The sequence below is a fragment of the Tauraco erythrolophus genome, chromosome 4 (assembly GCF_009769465.1).
Source record: "Tauraco erythrolophus isolate bTauEry1 chromosome 4, bTauEry1.pri, whole genome shotgun sequence".
In the NCBI taxonomy this organism is placed as follows: Eukaryota; Metazoa; Chordata; class Aves; order Musophagiformes; family Musophagidae; genus Tauraco; species Tauraco erythrolophus.
The window spans coordinates 44,731,851-44,748,662 of NC_141468.1; the positions used below are offsets into that span (position 1 = coordinate 44,731,851).

Here is a 16,812-nt window from a genome sequence, read left to right on the forward strand (position 1 = left end):
GAAATATCATCATGGGGTTTTAGGCTTATGAGCTTAATGTATTATGATACAACAAATGTATTATCTAAAAGTCCCTTTCTCACAAAGGCAAACGAGAGCACCATAGATATGGCCAATATAAACAGCAGTCAAAACAGCGGTAACATTCTCTTATTGCAAAAACATTTTTTTAAATAAAATATAATTTATTTATTAAAAAAAAAAGTTTGAAATACAGAGTTTTAGGATTCCTAATCTTGGCTGTATGCGTATTACACAGCTTGTAAGAAACAGAAGTGAAAACTAAACAGAACAAACCTATTTTCCCGCACAACGTACTTTGACCCCCGAATCTGCAGCAGAGTTTGGCCATCTGGATAATGCGTGTGACAGGATGTAAGAAATCACCAGCGCAGTTGGGTACAAATGGTTGAAGGAAACCCTTCCAGATGTCCTCAGAACGTTAGGGGGTTTCAAACATTCTTGCAGCTAATGAGCGAAAAACCTTATAAAAGCTCTCTTAGTTTCTTCTCATGCTCTCTTTGCTACGTAGTAGGCACAAAGACAACTTCCAAAGAAAACTGAATAGACATTACTTAGTCTGGAACCATGTCAACATTACATGTACAAGGGAGCTCATCCTTGTGCTCTCATTCCAAATTGTAATGAACTTAAGCGACAACTCCCAAAACTTAAATTTATACTAATTTCAGGAGCACTGATACTGATATCTCCAAAAGGTGACATGCTTCTCCGGACAGCAAAGTCACTCTCCCTTAGGCTGGTGGCTGCCTGCCTCCGAGCAGCCGTCCTGGGGGCCACGAGAAGCACACAGATCCCCGCCGGGATCGGACACGGTCCCGAGCGGGCACCGGCCGGCCGCGGGAAGGCAGGTGGGCAAATGGGCAGAGAATCCGAGACGCAGCCCCGGGACATCTGGCCACACAGCCCCGAGCCTCTCGGGGGAGCCGGGCGGCCCGCCCGCGGCGTGCCAGCTACCCGCCGGCTGCGGCCCTCTTCCTTTTTTTGAGATCCGCCCGCAGACCTCATTTCAGGCCGCTGGCCGGGCCCCGAAGCCCGTAGCACCGTCGCGTCGCCGCCGGGCGCTCTCAGCGGAGGCGGCTCCCGGCACCGCCCTTGCCGAAGCCGACGGCGAGCGACCGGGCTCCGGCGGCCGGGGCGAAGGGGCCGGGCCCCTCCCCCCCCCCCGCCCCGGGCCGCCCCCGGGCAGCCCCACGGCCCGCGCGGTCCGGGGGCGCCGAGGGGCGGGCCGCCCGGGGCGCCGGGGGGCGGCCGCGGCGGGCGCGCGCGCATTACCCGGTATGCAGCGGGCGGCGGGCTCGCACCAAGATGGCGGCGCCTCTGGAGGAGTACGAGAAAGAAGCGGGCTGCGTCCCTATCCTGCACCCGGAGGTGAGGGCACCCCGCTGGGGGCGGCGGCGGTGCACGGGCTCGGCAGCGGCCGGGACGGCGTCCCGCCGCGGGAGGGGGAGGGCGAGGCGGGCGTGCGGGGTGCGCGGAGGGCGGGAGGTGCGCCGCCGCCCCCGCCGCTGCTCGCCTGGTGTGCGCGGGGGCCGGGGTGGGCAGGGCTGGGCCGGGCCGCGCAGGGAGGCGGCCGGGCGGGGAGGAGGATGCGGGTGCCGGTGGCGGGATGGAGGGCAGGCTCCGCCGCGGGCCCTTCTGTGGCGCTGTTCCCGGCGGCGGAGGTCCCGCCCGGCACCGGGCCAGGGGGTTGAGGCGGGCGGCGGGGGCCCGCCTGCCTCCCGGCCCTATCGCTTCTCCGCGGGCCGGGCGCCCTGAGGCGGAACCGACACCGGCTGCTCTTGAGTAGCAGCGCTCGGTGCCCGGCCGGGCTCGGCGCCCGCCCCCGCCGCCCCAGGGGGGCTGCGGACCGGCAGCCCAGGGGGAAGCGGTTTGGGGAAGGAGGAATGAATGTTTCCTCTTGCGTTTTGCTGGCACTGGCCTGCGGCTCGTCTGCAGGTCGGGCCTGGTCCGATCCAGCCCAGCGCTCCCTGGGTGGCGTGGGATTTTTTTAGAAAGCAAACGGTCTGTCTTTTCCAATGTGTTGGCCAGGCGGTGGGAGGAATGTTTACAGGTAACATGTAGCGGTCGTTTCGTGTCATATTTTTACTGTTCATTTGTGCCACCCAGCGTTGTCAACAGCATATGTGCATTCTCGGGGACTAGTGTGATTGTTTGGAAACGTTTTAAACAGATTAGAAGACCTTTTACGTGTGGACTTGTCACATGATACATTAAGGATTGTAAAAATGGATTTTTCAGCCTATGAAAACATTTAGTGCATATGCTGGCCTCCAGATTTTGCTAAACGAAGGGCACTCTTTTTTCCTTAAACAGCATCTTAAAGACACTTTAAGTTTTGTTGATGACTGAAGAGGCTCTGTAGGCCTCTATATGTGATTGTGTATCCTACTCCCTCTCTAAACTGTCCTCACTTATGACTGTAAAATAGACCTGTCTGTTCTGAAGGTTAAGCAGCGAAGTGATGCACGCCAAATAAGTGTCTGGATTTTCTGTTTAAGTGTTGTGCAAAGATTGATGCTACATATTTCTTCAGAGTTAACTGGAGAAGTACTCTCATTTGCAGTGTTCAATATTTTTCAGAAGTGACAGAAGTTTTCAGTCATGATCTAGACTGTTGGATGTTGATGTTCTTTGAAGGAAACGTTCTTAACTTGTGGGAACTTTTGATGGGCAGTCTAAAACTATAGAACAGAATAAAAAGCATCTATAGGCTGTTAGAAAACCTTTAGTTTCGAAAATTGAAGATTAGTATTGTTAAACTAATTTTAAGTAATTACTTTATAGTGAAGAAAATGTCTCAATTTAAATTGAGGACTTTGACTAGTTAAATCATCTGGTAGAATTTTACACCGTGCTTTGGTGTATAAGTTGAGTGTAAAAAACATGAGGAAGAAAGAAAGCTTGTATATATAGCATGCTATAACAGCAACCTGAATCTTCTAATATGCAATAATATCACTTGTCTAACTAGTCTTGAGGGTTTTTTATTTGATTTTCTGGAAATGCTGAGTATCTGACTATATCTTCTTCACAGGGTAGTATTTACATGGATTTCAGTGGGTGTTCCTGTAGTCCTTAAAATCACTTTGTGCAGCAAGCTTTAAAAGAGAAGGATGTTTTAATGTCGGTGGCGAGACTGGCTGTTAAAAGAGCATTTCTGGAGTGTCTGTTAAAAGCTTGAGGATTCTGTACCGTAGCAGAGCTGTATTGTCACAGACCTGCCCATTGAACAATGTAGTCCATCTGTGTTCAGTCATTTTTGAAGGTCAGAGGCCCTAATACTCAGTGATTTCCACTTTTTAAGAAAATAGCACAATGTCCTTATGTAAGTGGTGACGTTGGAGCATATAATCAGTTCTTACATTTGTGTACATATAAAACTGATGCTTTTTATAGGACTGTCAAAATCTTTCCCAGTTTCTTGTGTTTCATGCTACTATTATGTGTCATGCATCTTTTAAAAATGTTTTCTTGTACCTTTTTTTTTTTTTAAATGAGGCTTTTGCTGCTTTTACTGTCTTTGTTTTGACTAGTTTGGATTATTTTCAAAGTTTAAGGGGCTTTTTTGAAAGGGAGGTGTTTGTTTTTGTATGGGCTCTATGGCTTTGCATTTTGCCATGAGATATTATGAACACAATATTAATGTTGTAGGAAAGATGGTCTTGGGAATAGTGACAAATTACTTAAATACCGGAGTGCTGGAAGATCTATTTGTTTGTGAAAGGCTTGAGTTAAAGCGATTCAAGTAATTTTGGTGAGAGAGATAGAAACACTGCTGAAAATGTGAATGCCCTAGGAGATTGATGATGGGACTGCCTTGGGGGTATTATGGCTCTTGTTTCTGCAAAGCGAATTATTATCTTTGTGTTTTTTCCTTCTTCTTATCGCAAGTTCAGTTTCGTGTGACGGTTTAGATCTCACTGTTTTCTGCTAACATTGTTGTAAGATTACTAGTGGAACAGCAAAGTATATGAATATCATTTATTGGTGAAGTACAATAATAACATCAATTGCTCATGTTATAGAATGATCTTACAGTATATGATAAATGGATGGATAACTGCTGGCTAACTAATATCTTGGAAATAGTTCCTAGAGAGAGTTATTCCTGAACGTCATGGTTCTTGAAATTCTTAGAGGAATTAATCTACTAGACACGACACTTTTTTTCATTAATTATTTGGAAGTAATAACAAAATGGTCATAAGTAGAACTTGCAGATGGACAAGATGGATAGGTACTGAGCAGGGAGGATGGAACAATTTTACAAACCCATCCAGAATTCACATGAAGTTAAGCTAGTAAAAAAAGTACACCTTAGTGCAGCTGTATTTGAAGTATTGCATTGAAGATAAGGAACATAGGCATGGGACTGTGTCCTGCAATATATTGACTGGTAGGACATAAATATGAATGATCAGTTCAGAAGCTCCCAGTATAATCCTTTAATTAAAAAATATGTAACGTATTCCTTAATTTAGTGGGTTTTTTTAAGATGGTTTACGGATTAGGAACAAGAAAATGATTTTTGGCTGAGGATGTGATAATTCTAATGACGAAGTTTTGTCTTTAGAAGTCATTGTTAAATAATGGAGTGTGGAAAAAAGTTAAGAATTATTTTAATAATGCCTTATGGTGAAGGACTTGGAAAACCCCTGTTCACATTATCAGACGTAGTGAGAAGCAGCTTTTTTTTTCCCCATGTAAACACTTTCTTACTGAGATCCAGTGCTTTATTCAGTTTATACTTAAGATCCAGTGACTGGAAAGTGAAGCTGAATGGGATCAAACTGAAAGGCACATGTGATAAGCAGTGAGGATGAGTAATCATTGTAGTAAAGAAAGAAGGGCAATGGTGGATTATCCAGCTCTTGATGCTTTCAGCTTGAGTTTGGATGTCTTTCTAGAGACCGAATGCAGGCTTTTGAATTCCATGCATGGACAGCGGGGTGTTTTAAATCCGCGAATGCAGAGGAATGTAGACTGTGTTAGGGTGACTCTCATTCTGAGAGTGATGTACCACCTTTTTCATATACATGAATTCTTCAGCAGGATTGTGAGGTGCATGGATGACCAAAGAGATGTAGATCTCGGGGTGGGCATGGTGTTGGCCGCTCTACAGTGTGATATGGTAGCTCCATTATAAGAGACACAGAGCACCCTAGGATGGCACAGTAACACTGGCTACGTAGTCCCTGCAAATTTGTTTCCTTCTCGCCATGTTCAGGTTTCTGGTGACAGGTACAACAGCAAGCTCTACTTCCATTTATACAGTGTAGTCTTGGTATGGGAATATGAGAATGCTATTCGTGTTGCTTGTACTTCTTACCCTTCAACTAAATGATTTTGATGGGCCTTCTGACTTTAAATTCCTTGGATCTTCTAAACAAGAACAACTTCCTGATTGTTCTGTGGTAGGTGGTGATAGGCTTGGATGTTTTATTTTGAAATCCAAGAATGGGACGAGAATCTTTAGGAAATAGATTTTGTTTGTATTGCTCCTTTTTCTTTGGAAAATATTCTTGGTGCATGGCCTCTTTCAGTCTGAACTGCCAAAGTTATTTCAGCAGTTCAGGGCTGCATCTCTTCCTAAATGGTAACAACTGTTACTGGAGGGAAGCTCTGTTTTGTTACCGCTATGTAGTGCATTCACCAGTGTTGTTAGGTTGTGTGGGATATGTTTGAGAGAGAGGGGTTATTGATTCTTACAGATCTCTTTTGGCATTAGAAAAGTCTTGGCTGTGGAAGTTGAGGTTTTGAGGGTTTTTTTGTTGCTTACTCAGAAGTCAGAGAAAAATATTCCTACAAAGTTGGAAGAAAATTTTAGGAGTTATGGGCTCTGGCAGGAATTATTCTAGCTGGAAGCCTTCATTTTTATCTTTTTTTTCTCTCCCTGTGGTTCAATTTGTAACTACCTGGGAAGTTAGAAGCATGGTATATCCTTGTATTCCTCGGTGGCAATGAGAAGAAAATAGGTAAACTTATTGTAGATAGCTTTAGCTCTATTTTTTCTGTTTAAAATATCAGTGAAAGGCCTGATTTTTACAGTCTGACTCTATTCCCTGTGAGATTCTGTTGATACTATTGGGGCAGTATTAAGGTGCAGATTGTTCTTGACTGCCCTATAAAGGTATGGGAATTACTCTGTGCTTTAGTCAGGATCACTACAGGGACTAAGCTTACATTTATGAGCTTATTCAAAGATCAGTTATTGTTTATTGTATTTACTTAAAAAGGAGGATGGAACCGTGAAGTCTTAGACAAATTAGTTTGCTTAGTATTGCAATTGAGTCTTGCTTCGTGTATCATGGTTAGCTTCGTAGTTTGAGGCCAGAGGGGACTGCAGATCTAGTCCAACATTCTAATGCAGATATTGAGGGTTTTTTAATGAGCTAATTCTTTTAAAGCGCAATGCTACTTATAAAGTAAAAAAGAAAATAAGCAAAATCCTACAGTAACAGATAGTATTGTGTAGCTGGGCAAGTCGCCCCTGAATTTAATTAGTCTGTTTAAGACTTAAACCTGTTTCTAGTCTGAATTTAATTTGTTTCTGTTCATTACATCTTGAGAGTTATCTATCCAAATACAGGTCTCTCCGTATTTATTTAATAAGCTGGTGATTATCAGATCCCTACGCTGGTGTTATGGTCTGCAGTCCTGCTGACCCTTTTGAGTCTTGTTAAGATGTGTTCTTTCATTCTTTCAGAGTTTTCATGGCGTTGCTCTGAGTGTGATAGCTGTCTTAGTGGACTTAAGAACAGACCGCTGTTCTAATTAAGTCACACGGGCCAGTTGCAGTAGTGAAGCAACTTCCATGTTCTTACTTATCATTGCACATTTGTATACACCATTATACTGATCTCGTTGGGAACTGCATCACACTGGAAGCTTGTGCCCAGATGATTTTCCACCTCCAAGTCTTTTCAGTGCTTTCAGGATAGTTTCCTGGATGGGTCTTCATTTTAGGTATAACTTTGCTTTCGTTGGTGTTTAAAAACCTTATTCTGGCTTGACTCAACCTTCTCCAAGTAAATAAGCTGTGTTGTGTCAGAGTATTATTTATCCCCCTTTCCCCACCACCCCGCTATAAAACTTAATTATAACTGTTGTTTACCTCTAGGTTGCAGACAACCATGAAAGAGTGGGGTCAAAATACAAGCTCTGTAGGGTGCTTAGTGTCCTCTCCATAGTATTTTCATATTAACGGTCCTCTGAGGCTTTACAAATGTTAGCTACTGAAAAGAGCAAGAGCCTTTTTTTTGGCCAGCATAGTCCTTAGCTAGGACAGTATGTATAAAAGTCACAAAATGAATCATAAGAATAAAGCTTGTACCTCTCTAGTTTTTAATACATGCAAGGCAGACTACATTAACTTTCTTTATATTCTAATTTCTTAATCAAAATATCAGACAGTATTAATGCAACACTTTGGTCATTAACTGTGTTTAACTGTTACTACTACTTTATCAACTGAAAGTGCTGGGTTTGTTTTTCTGTGAAGCTGTGGTACTTAGCATTACTAGCCTTTGCTTTTTTGTTAATTCTGTATCAAACCTAGAATAGTCACAATAACTTAAAATGGTAACCATTTATAACCCAGGTCATTTTATCCAGATCACTGGAGTTTCATCAGGCTTAATGAAAAACAGTATTTACAGCTTTGGGACTATAAGGTTGACCTAAGCAACCTGTACTTTGAAAAAGTTTATATAATATGTTGTTATATTAGAAAGCATTTTATCATGGCAACAGGATGCGATTTAAATTTTCTGGCTTTTTCCTCAGCTGTTCTTGTTCTGTACTTATTGAACATTTTCACGTTTTGTGGTTTTGTGTTTTTATTGACAGTTCTATCATTCTTATGTTGTAATCATGAGAACTTGTCCGTTTCTTTTGTTGTTAGGATGCCGCTTGCCTTTCTAGGGATAGGAATGTCTTGTATCCTTTTGCTTGGCTTTCAGCTCTCTGTATTTTTCTCATTTGTCATGCTTATTATCAATGCTTCTTTTGCTGTTTTTTACAATATTTTTTTTTTACAGTTGTTCTTACTTCCCTTTTAAACTATGCAGTTTTTCACCACTCTAGGATTTTGTTGAGGTAATATTGTGGCTTCAGACATCTAGTAAAACACTTAAAAATAGATTTCAACTATTTACTGTTTTTCTTTTACATACTTTCTTCTGATTTGGGCAGTAATTGATTTTTAACTTTCTGAAACAGGCCCTCTTAAGGGAACTGGTTAATGTCTGGTTTGACCTAAATTTGTGTTAACTCACTTTGCCTTTACTTCCTAAGCACAGACTTTATTCCTCTCAGGTTTCACAGAATGTTAGTCTTTCAACAGCATTGGTTTCACTGTGCTTACCTGTTTGCTCAAGAAAGTAATGAGACATTATAAATGTGGAAGAGGGTTACATTTAAACTTTGCAGAATTCAGTTTATGGGATTAAAGAGGAAAACGTTTGTTTGCTGTGTGCTTGAAAACTGGATAATATTGTCATTGATACTGACATGTTTAGATGGGAGCAGCCTCAGTAATTGATATTTCAGCATACACAGTCCTCTGCTGCTTTTCAAAGGCAGTATGAGATAAAGATTTGACTTTCATAGCATCCCTGTAGTTGAGACAAACACTGGAGTCTGTTACAAATGAGACTGTAGAACAAAGTTGAAAGCTTTTTCTGAAGTCAGAAGGAGTCTGGCTGGATTGAACCCTCAGGCCTGTCATGCCCAAGCGCATGGTGTAGCATTAGACTACAATTTGTCTTGTCCAGTTTCGAAATCTAGTAATTTCTTCCTATGCTTGTAGGATGCCCTGAGGTCTTTAGAAGTGTTTCCTTGATTGTCTCTGTAAGGGGGAGTAACAAAAAATGGAGGGTAGCGGGAATGCTGTGGTCAGAGCTTAGAAGGCTGCTCAAGAGCAGAGGAAGATGAAGATGACTCAAGAAGGAGAGAGCACAGTAGCAAGAGAGGGAGGGCGTTGGAGTGTGCTTTGAGAGCACTTGTATTGCTGGCTTTGAAGGATGTGGTTTTATGATTGAGTTTAACGTGATCTAAAGCCGTGGTGGAACCCAGACCCTTCGTCGTGGTTTAGCCTGACTAGCAACTAAATGCCACATCACGCAGCTGCTCACTCACCCTCCCACATCCCCGCGGATTAGGGAAGAGAGTTAAAGGGGAAAAGGGAAGGAGACTCGTGCGTTGAGATAAGAACGATTTAATAATAGTAATAATATATATGTACAATAATAATACATACAAACAAGTGATGCACTACCCAGTGACCAACACCTGTCCCGTTCCAGCAAGCGATCCTGAAACAGGTAAGTCCCAACACGGCAATCCCGGATGAGTGAGAGGCCTGAAAAGAGAGAGAGCACTCTTGAGAGTCTGAGCCCTCCCAAGAGAGTTCCTGAAAGAGCAAAAAGCTCTTATTTCTGGTCAACCGTCATGTATACACTGGGCATGACATTGTATGACATGGAATACTTCACTGGCCAATTTGGCCCTCAATTCTGAATCTAAGTTCAAATCATAAGGGGAGTTGTGGACTCTTTGTCCCAGCCATGCTCTCCCAGCCTATTGTGCTCCTGCACACTGGCAAAAGTATGTCAAGCTGAAAGTCCTTGGTGTTTCAGTGCCAACTATAAACATCAGTGCACTATCGACATTTTTCTTGTAATGAATCCCAGACTGAAAGCAAAACACAGAGCTCTTTTAGCTGCTAAAAAGGGAAACTAACTGTCCCAGTCAAAACCAGGAAACCCTTTCTGTGGTCAGCTCCTGCAATTGAGTGGCCAGTAGGTGAACTAGGCTACTTCTTGCTTGGTGAGTCTGTGACCTGATCCAACTCCAACTGTTACTGCGCTGTTGTGAGGACTGGTGGTAAGAGGTAATGGAGAATGTGCAGCTGGGACTGTGAGTGTGACCACCCCTTCTGATGGCAGGGCAGTTTTAGTTTGACTTAAGCAGGTTGTGAAACCTACGTTTAAATACTTCCAGCTGCATGCATCTGCCAGTGATGGTTGTCTGGTCCCAGGATGAGCCAGTTCAGGCAAGTAAATCAGTAGAAAAATTCATCCCATACTAAAAAAAATGTATATAACTTTCTGCCAGTTCACTAAACCTACTCATTATAGGATCAAGCATGCTACACTACTGACAGAAGGTAGCGAGTAAGCTGATGTGATCAATCTAGAACATTAGGAGATGGATAGAGTGGGACTGTTCTTAACTGTCAGACCATAGATTTACTAAGCTGTCTCTCATATGCTGTAGAAGACTTATCAGCATGACTAGAAGTGCTTTTCATGCACTTCCTACTTGTGGTAGATGAACCAACCTGTTTTTACTATAAGTGGGAATGAGAGTTTGCTGCGTTGGCTATTGGTTTGAAGCTCCGTTTGCTGGTTTAAGGTTGTGGTGGGAATGGTGAAGTTTTCTATGAGAATTGATTGCAACTTGTACTAACTTTCTTTTTTTTCCTGTATATACCAAGGAGAGAAGAGGGTCCATAGCTAGACTGACTGCTCATTCTGTTGTGTACACTTGCCTGTGCTCTAAGTCTTGATTTAATTTTTTCACTGTTCCTCAGAGATGAGTTAGCTATAAACTCACTAAGCAGCATAATTTACATTTGAGTGTGCTTTGACAATATTTACTGAATAAAGCAGAACCTTTTAGTGTACTTTTTTTGAATATGTTATGTTATGGGGTTTGAAAATTGAAGAAGAATCATAGAATGGTTCGGGTTGGAAGGGACCTTAAAGATCATCTAGTTCCAACTCCCCTGCCATGGGCAGAGAAATCCTCCCCTACACCAGGTTGCCCAAAGCCTCATCTAACCTGGCCTTGAACACTTCCAGCATCTCACACACAGCAGAGAAACGAGCCCTAAAAGGTAGCAGAAAAAGCAACCAGCAATTTGCTCCAGAATCTTGATCTTTGAAAAGAACTTTCAGAATGTCCTTTGCTGTGAATTTTTAAGTAGTGGGTTTTCTTTCTCTAAATGGTTGAGGATCAGGATTGAGCTAGATACACACTTAGGTGCATTTTTGAAGTTTAGCACTTTAAAAGAGTGAAATGAATAATTGGGTGTAAATTACTCTTATGATGAATGACTACTAATCCTAGTTCTCAAGGATTTTTTTTCATATTGAGAGGTCTGCAAGCTCATATACTCTCAAACTTAGAGTTGTTTAAATCACTTGAACAAAAAATACAGTTTTATTTCTCTTGAATTCCTGACATTTTGGCTGAGAACAAAACGCAACTCCTTTTCACTCCTTGAAAAGAAAGCCAAAAAAGATATGTGTTAATGGTAATGTAAGTTGCTAACTGAAACAAAACTTTAAAGTAAGCCCTAAAGCATAGTATTTTAAACTTTTTGGTTTTTTAACTTTTACAAATGCTAATAAATGCAGCTGTTTTAAAGAACACTTGCTGGTGATGCTGTGTGTGCAAATACAAGGCCTTCTGAAGGCCTGCTTGTGAAGCTGTTGCTTGCCAAAGTATGGTACTGTTCAATTTAGGAGCATCTCTAAGTAAATGACTATAAAACAGGCTTTTGGTTATAGATGCTTGCTTTGAAGAAATGAAACTTACTGTTACCAGCTGTGCCTTAAATCACATGATCTCTGACCTCTGCATGGAGTGGTTGGATTAAGGGCTCTAGTTGAGCATCTCTAACTCGTTGTTATGTAAAGAATTAGATCTGCATGGGAGAGTATGCGGATTATTCTCTCTGTGTGATGGCTGACTTGCTTGTGAGTGGAACTCTGTTATCAGCAAAAGCACTACTTCATCGTCTTTGAGATGAGGCTTTCTCAATCTATTTCGCTGCTTTTTAAAGAAAGCATTGTCAGTTTAAACTGTAACTTGCTTTCAGAAAAAATCCATGTGATAGCTACAGATTTTTTTCACTGGGTATGTATTCTATAATTAGCTTCTCCAGGTATTTTCATAATTGCATCTTTTCTATTGGTGTGTCAAGAAACCATGCAAATAGGCCAAAAATTTAGGAGGGAAACCACACAGACTTCACAGGATGCTGTCGAATGTGCAAAGTAATGGAAAATGGTGACAGAATTGGCATCGAATGGAAGTGGTTTTTTGTCATGTCATACTCATTTTGTGTAATCTAATGCTCCAATAGGGGGCAGGAATCCCAGCATAAATTGTAAAGGTCAAAGTAAGGCGAATCTGGTATGTATATATATGTATGTATATTGGCAAGCCAAACACTGAACTGTTGTTCTGATGTGTAATATGATCAGTTAAGATTAAGGAAAAAAAGGTATTGCACACTTTTCATGGAAAATGGAAGTTTTCTAGCATGAATGAGCTAAACTGAAGGTGTATATTCATCATCTCAGTTCAGACGATCTAACAGCTCACAGCTGCTGAAGGCTCCGGCTCCTCAAACTGATGAACCTGTTCAGCCCTGCAGAATTTTTTTTTCTGTGGCTAGCACTTCATGTGAGTATAAGAAGGATCAGACTACTCCCACTTGAGAACAGTCAACAGTTAGTCAGATTAGCTGTTACTGGTTTCATCCTAAATTTACTGCTGCTTCTAGAGGAGAAAAAGTTACTCTTCTTATGCCTGTAACGAATTAAATGTGATTCTCTCTAAAATTAAGACATCATCACTTTAGCCTCTGTTTCTGTGACTTTGTGTTGCCGAATTAGGTGAAGGGGCAGGAAAGTTATCATAGACTTTAGAAGAGGAATTTCATTTTAAAATGTTAAAAAATACCAGGAGTATCTTTTTTAGGAATGCAATGAGTTGATTTGCTTGTACTTATTTCATTAGCATTTTTCTATTAATGCTAGTGTTTGAGTGGCTAGTATTTATGTGGGTGTTTATAACATGCAAATGACTATAAATAAATTTGTGATATAGATTCTTGCACTTCTTTAAATGTGGGAGGAAAACTGGGAAAGCTTACTAAAAAGCACTGTATTATAAAAAATGAAAAATAGAGAAATGAGGGTGGTGAGGCACTGAAGTAGGTTGCCCAGAGAAACTGTAGATGCCCCATCCCTGGAAGTGTTCAAGGCCAGGTTGGATGAGGTGTTGAACAACCTGGTGTAGTGGAAGGTGTCCCTGCCCATGGCAGGGAGGTTGTAACTAGATGATCTTTGAGGTCCCTTCCAACCCTAACCATTCTATGAAATTGAACACAGATATGGGGGAAGTAATGCTTTAATGTTAATCTCCAATAGTCCCTGTTAAATGTAACACGCATACATGAAGATTATTTTATTGTTTAGCTTCCTTGAAATAGTATGCTTAGTTGCAGTCACTTCCAATTTTATCATCATTCTTTTGACTGTTTCCAGATATGGAAATAGTATAGTCATCAATTAAAAAAAATAAATTATGATTTCTTCTGTTTTCATTAAGAAGCAAAGGCAATAGCATGCAGTATTTTATGGAAGGTAATACTTTTATTTCTACATTTTTAGCTTAGAACTTGTTAGTTTTTTTTAAGTGTCAGTTAGCTTGGTCACCATTCAGAATTTGACTGTCTGATGTTGGTCACGGTATCGCTTCCTTGCAGCAATATTGCATAACGTTAAAGGAAAGGCAGTCCTAGCCATCTGTTAATGCCTACCAGAGCCATGTGTAGCAGCTGTAAGCAGCAGTATTTTCCTCCCTTCCTTATGTCCAAGCAGGCATATTGACCTATTCATATCCTCCTGCTATATAATTACGAATTATAAATTGCTATCTCAGAATAATTCAGTCTTGGTCATTTTTCATGCATAACTTCTTAATTCTTTTGTCTATGAATACTGTTCTTAAAATTCTCCTTAAGATTATTTAATTTTGTCTTTTTTATTGGAAAAGATTAGAAGATTTGAATACAGAGGGGAAATGAGCATAACTTTACTTGCACATTTGAACGTGAGGATAGCTGACTGGGAATGCTGGTATTGGTAGTGCTTATTCTTGGGAGCTGTGCTTACTTTTTGTCCCCCACTCTCCTGTACTTCTTCCTTTTTCCTTTGGAGTTATTGTTTATATTTTGCTTTATTCTGTTTCCCCATCTTATTGGTCCTGTATTACAGAGGAGGTTACTTTTTCTCCTTTGCTGTGTTGTTTCTTTTTTCCAAAAGACCTTTTTTAGCCTTAGTCTCTACTCTTCTGAGCTTTTTCCTACACTGCATTACTTATGCATCCGTGCAAGCAATCTGCACACTTCTTGACTAATGAGTAATGACGAACTAGTCACAGATGCATCTGAGTGATTAGGGCACTGTCAAAGGATAGTCACTGAAGTGGGAAGCTCATCTAGAAAGAGTGACCCTTTGTAGTAATTGGGAAACCAAATTTGATTTTTATAAATAGGTAAAATCTGTCTCTCTTGCAGCCTTCCAAGCCAACCAACCTCTCCCAGTTTCTAGAAGTAGCATCATTTTCTTCATCCTGTCAGCCTGGCTTCCTTGAATATTTAAAAGCTGGAGTGTGTTCCATGATTACTTAGTCAAATTAACAATTGACACCTACCAAAATGTTCCTACCTTCTTCTTACTTGCTTTCCCTCTACCAGTGTGTCCAGAGTCTGTCTTTTCACAGGAGAAACAGATTCAACTTGCTGTCCTAGTAAAAGAATGAGATTTTTCAGTTTCTTGTTTATTCCCCCTCCCCCCCCTCTAATGTATTGAGTGGGCTCACTGTGACCACAGCTCAGAGGACCAAAGGTAGCTTGAGTTAGGCAGCAGGAGCACGGAGCCAAGAGCAGTGGGGGAGAGTGGGCAGAGAAATGACCTTTCTCTTTTAGCAATGGTAAGCTACTAATTTGGCTCAAGTCATGCTTGGAAATGGTTCCTTGAAACGGAATGAAGTAAGTAGAGATTTAGTGTCTGTAACACCATTGTAAATCAGTGAAATCAGGCCTCTGCTATGCTACTTTCTATTTAGTTTTCCTGACTTTCAACTAGGGGAGAGCCGTAGTCAGTAGAGATCAAAGTATTAAAAAATAAATGTGTTTGGGTTTCAGTTAGTTTTTTATCTCTGAGTTAGCTGTGAGTGGTTTTTAACAGTGGATTATCATTGAAAATTAAATTTTCTGTGATTAAATATTTTTGTCATAAAAGAAAAAATATTTTAACACTTTGGAACATTGTTGGAGCCATGTGTGAATGTGGTGTATGTTCTAGGCTCAAATATTATGTTGTTACTTTTTTATCAATCTGTCATATGTTTAAAAGAAATCATAGTCGTTTCAAGAATTTTAACTATTTTCCTAAAATTTGTGCGAAGGCTCGTGAATTTAGAGGGGATTCATTCTTTCCTATTTTTGGTGAGAACTTAAAAGCTAAATGGTGGCATTGAAACTGACAATACACAATGCCTTCTCTAAAAGGCATCATGTAACCATGATACAAATCATTATTTTTCACTTTTTAAAATGTTATTCCTGTTCCTTAAATAATGATGGGCAAGTAATCTAGATCAGTATAGGATTTTTAAACAGCAATTTTTCTTCTGTCCAACCGGTTAGATGAAGTAATCTGTATTTTTATGTGTTTTAATCTGCTGTTAAACTCCAAAAATAAACGCTGTCTGAATGTCATACTTAGGATTTCTTTCTAGCTTAGCTGCTGATGCAGAATGACTAGCATTGGGCAAACTCACCCTGGCTGTAACACCAGGGTACACTGTAGCTGGTTCTGCCGGGGCTGAACAGGACGTGTGGTGCCTGGGCACAGGCAGCTTTGTTCAGGTAGCTGCTGCTGCTGACTTACAGCCATGCCTGCACGTAGGATGGCAGCATCTGACGGTTGTGGCTGTGTTGAAACCATCATGCTTGGAGGCAATGCGTGTAGAGAGATTGTGTTTAATAGCCACAGCTTTTTAAATAGCAATCTTCTAAATTACTATGCTAAACATTTAAAAATATAAAACTTGCCAAAGAAGGTGATGGAAAGATTGTGTTTAAGCTTTGGCACGGTTTTGTTCTGAGTCATGTCTTCTTACATAGCTTATAATGGGTGCATATGTGCTACCATGTATGGGTTCATGAGGAGTTTTACTGTCTATACAAGTGTCTGGATTGAAATACTTGTATATTAGGATTAGCTTTTTTGCTTTTGATGTTGGGTTGTCTTACTGCTGAGTCCTTATTGCAAACTCTGTAATAGTTTAAATATATTGTTGCAGTCCTTGAGACAGAAGAATTACTTGCAATAAGGCCATTTGAAGATCTTTCACAAACAGTGTGACCAGCAGGACTAGGGAAGTGATCGTGCCCTTGTACTCTGCACTGGTGAGGCCACACCTCAAACACTGTGTTCAGTTTTGGGCCCCTCACTACAAGAAGGACATTGAGATGCTGGAGTGTGTCCAGAGAAGGGCAACAAAGCTGGTGAAGGGTCTGGAGCACAAGTCTTGTGAGGAGTGGCTGAGGGAACTGGGGTGGTTTAGCCTGGAGAAGAGACCTTGTTGCTCTGTACAGCTACCTGAAAGGAGGTTGTAGCAAGGTCGGTGTTGGTCTCTTCTCCCAGGTAGCTAGCGATAGGACAAGAGGAAATGGCCCTAAGTTGCACCAGGGGAGGTTTAGATTGGATATTAGGAAAAATTTCTTAACTGAAAGAGTGGTCAAATATTGGAACAGGTTGCCCAGGGAGGTGATGGAGTCACCATGCCTGGAAGCGTTCAAAAAACGTAGATGTGGCACTTCAGGACACGGTTTAGTGGGCATGGTGGTATTGGATCGATGGTTGAACTTGGTAATCTTAGAGGTCCTTTCCAACCTTAATGATTCTGTGATGTTTGCAG

General features: G+C 41.3%; 1 protein-coding gene across 1 annotated transcript in view; it reads left to right on the forward strand.

Moving 5' to 3' along the window:
• Positions 1 to 1,317: 1,317 nt before the first annotated feature.
• Positions 1,318 to 16,812, forward strand: part of ZDHHC17 (zDHHC palmitoyltransferase 17) — an 82,058-nt gene continuing 66,563 nt past the window's right edge. Inside the window, 1 exon segment of the mRNA XM_086610890.1 lies at positions 1,318 to 1,392. Coding sequence (XP_086467016.1) covers positions 1,330 to 1,392 — 63 coding nt within the window. The 5' untranslated portion in view covers positions 1,318 to 1,329.